This window comes from Lupinus angustifolius, unplaced genomic scaffold (assembly GCF_001865875.1).
Source record: "Lupinus angustifolius cultivar Tanjil unplaced genomic scaffold, LupAngTanjil_v1.0 Scaffold_210_2, whole genome shotgun sequence".
NCBI lineage: Eukaryota > Viridiplantae > Streptophyta > Magnoliopsida > Fabales > Fabaceae > Lupinus > Lupinus angustifolius.
This window is the reverse complement of record NW_017726926.1, coordinates 22,570-24,940: the sequence shown is the minus strand read 5'-3', so window position 1 is coordinate 24,940 and position 2,371 is coordinate 22,570. Positions and strand designations below refer to the sequence as shown.

General features: G+C 34.1%; 1 protein-coding gene across 1 annotated transcript; it reads left to right on the top strand.

Annotated features, from left to right (window-relative positions):
* On the top strand, positions 1-2,201 carry LOC109340617 (CTP synthase-like; the record flags this gene model as incomplete). The annotated part of the gene is given in 6 exon segments (XM_019578341.1): positions 1-86; positions 175-371; positions 564-653; positions 754-792; positions 902-1,128; positions 1,268-2,201. Coding segments are annotated over 6 exon segments (648 nt in total). The 3' UTR covers positions 1,323-2,201.
* Positions 2,202-2,371: the final 170 nt, after the last annotated feature.

The window sequence follows — 2,371 nt, the reverse complement described above, 5'->3', positions numbered from 1 at the left end:
ATGGCTGGCTGATGTCATTTTATTTTCTTTTAACACCATTCCATCAATGCCTCAAAATTATAACTCCCTTGATGCTTATTATTCACGTGATTCTCTAGCATCTGTAAATTACTTTCCTTGCCATGGCTACCCTTGTACAGTTTTACTCATTAAAGTCAGTGGAATTTTATGCAGGCAATTGTAACAACTCTGCAATCACTACCAAGCAAATGCTGAAAGCTTCTGACAATGTGAACATAGGACCTTGTATCCTATTCATGATTTCACAATATGCAAGTGTTGGTCTAACAACTTTTATGCGCTTCCAGGTTAGAATTGTGATGGTAGGAAAATATACTGGCCTTTCTGATGCATATCTATCTATTCTGAAGGTATCTTGCTTTACAATTTAATAAATAGTAATAATGATACATAATGATTTCCATTTATTTTTGCATTCTTTGCAACTTCAATTTTTTTGTATCCGAATTTGTTAAGAGGCATATTGAACTTTATGGTCTAAGACATTATTAAACTGAACTCCAATATACCCATAAAGCTAATTTACTTGATTTTTCATGCAGGGCCTTTTACATGCTGGTGTCGCTCACAATCGTAAACTTATTGTGGAATGGGTTCCAGCTTGGGATCTTGAAGATGTTACTTCCCAACAGGTGAAGTGCTCAGTGATCTTTCTACTGTACTATATATGATAGTTAACTATTTGGTTTTACTTTATGTCAACCCTCTGATGTGGTTAATGTACTCTTGCAGGATCCTGATACATATAAAGTTGCTTGGGAACTTCTGAAGGTTTTTATTATTGTTTGGACTTTCGATTGAATGTCTTTCTCCAACTTTCCTATTATAATCTTATGTACATTTGTTTATATTCATTCAAGTTTGAGGTTATTTGTTGCAGGTTGCTGATGATTTTCTAGTTCCAGGAGGTTTTAGTGATAGAGGGGTGCAGGGGAAAATCCTTGCCGCAAAGTATGGCCGAGAAAATAATGTCCCATTTCTCGGCATTTGCTTAGGAATGAAATTGCTGTCATTGAGTTTGCGCGATCTATCCTCTGTCTGCATGATACTACTAGCACATAATTTGATCCTGAAACCAAAAACCCTTGTGTCATATTTATGCCAGAAGTATATTCTCCTATACTACTTTATCACAAGTTATATATACTTAGTTAGAATGTCAATTGTGATATGTTCAACTTTAGTTATCTATCCTTTCTACGATGCCAATTGTAATATGTTCTGTTGCTTGTTTTATGTTGTGAAGGAAGCTTGCAGACAAAGTTGTAGCTGCAGGGTGGTATGTGGTTGTTCCTGACTAACCTTTACTTGTTTGGATGAAAGATCGTGGAACGGTTAGTTCATATATAATGATCCAACATATACATATTTTTTTCTCTTGTTTTTTGTCCTTTCTGTCTTATTGCTTGTAGAATGGTGCCGAAGCCTTTTATCTTTTATTCACCAATTGCATCGTGTGTGATTGGTTTAGGACCTTCAAATTTTCTTTTCAATGCTTGAATGATTAGTTTTGATCTACACAAGCGTGACAATTTTATAGGTAGGAATCAAGTTCCTATAGACACATAAGTTTTTCACTTCCTAGGTTTCATTATGATTTGAATATAATTTTTAATATATAAGAAACATGCTCCCTAACTAATCTCATTGTTGAGAACTCTCAGTGAGAAACCAAAGACATGAACAATTTCTTTTGTTGATTGAATAAGAACTTGGCTTATTACAAATGAAGGGGATGACCCTTTACCAAAGGAAAGGCCTAACTAATTACCTAAACCAACTAACAAAAAAACAGAAAAATAAAAAACTAACTACTCAGATTAAGACCTAATAGCAAAATAAAAGAACAAAAAAAGAACAAGCAGTAAAGACCCAACCCAATTAACTTCATCTTCTCGAGGAGAAATAAACCAGAGAAAGGAAGGAAGAAAAACAAGGAATCTTGGAAAAGAAGAAAACATAATTAACAAGTACCAGTAACAAATTTATAAGTTTTGAAGTAGAATTAAAACTGATAGGGATAGGGGAGGTATTAAACCGAAGCCACCTATCAAATATTCCAAATTTGAGGCACTGTAGATACAAAGTAGTGGGGATATTTATAGTGCCTCAAATTTGGAATATTTAATAGGTGGCTTCGGTTTAATACCCCTCCCCTGTTAAATTATAACATGTTAAATTACCATACTAAAATACATTAATTTAACCACACAAAAAATACATTAATTTAACCAAAAAAAAAATACGTAAAACGAAATAACCCATGCAAACTCGTGTATGGGGTCCACGACACTAGAAATCGTGTTCCTCATCCACGATTTCAGTGAGGAGAGAGAATATTAAAGGGAAC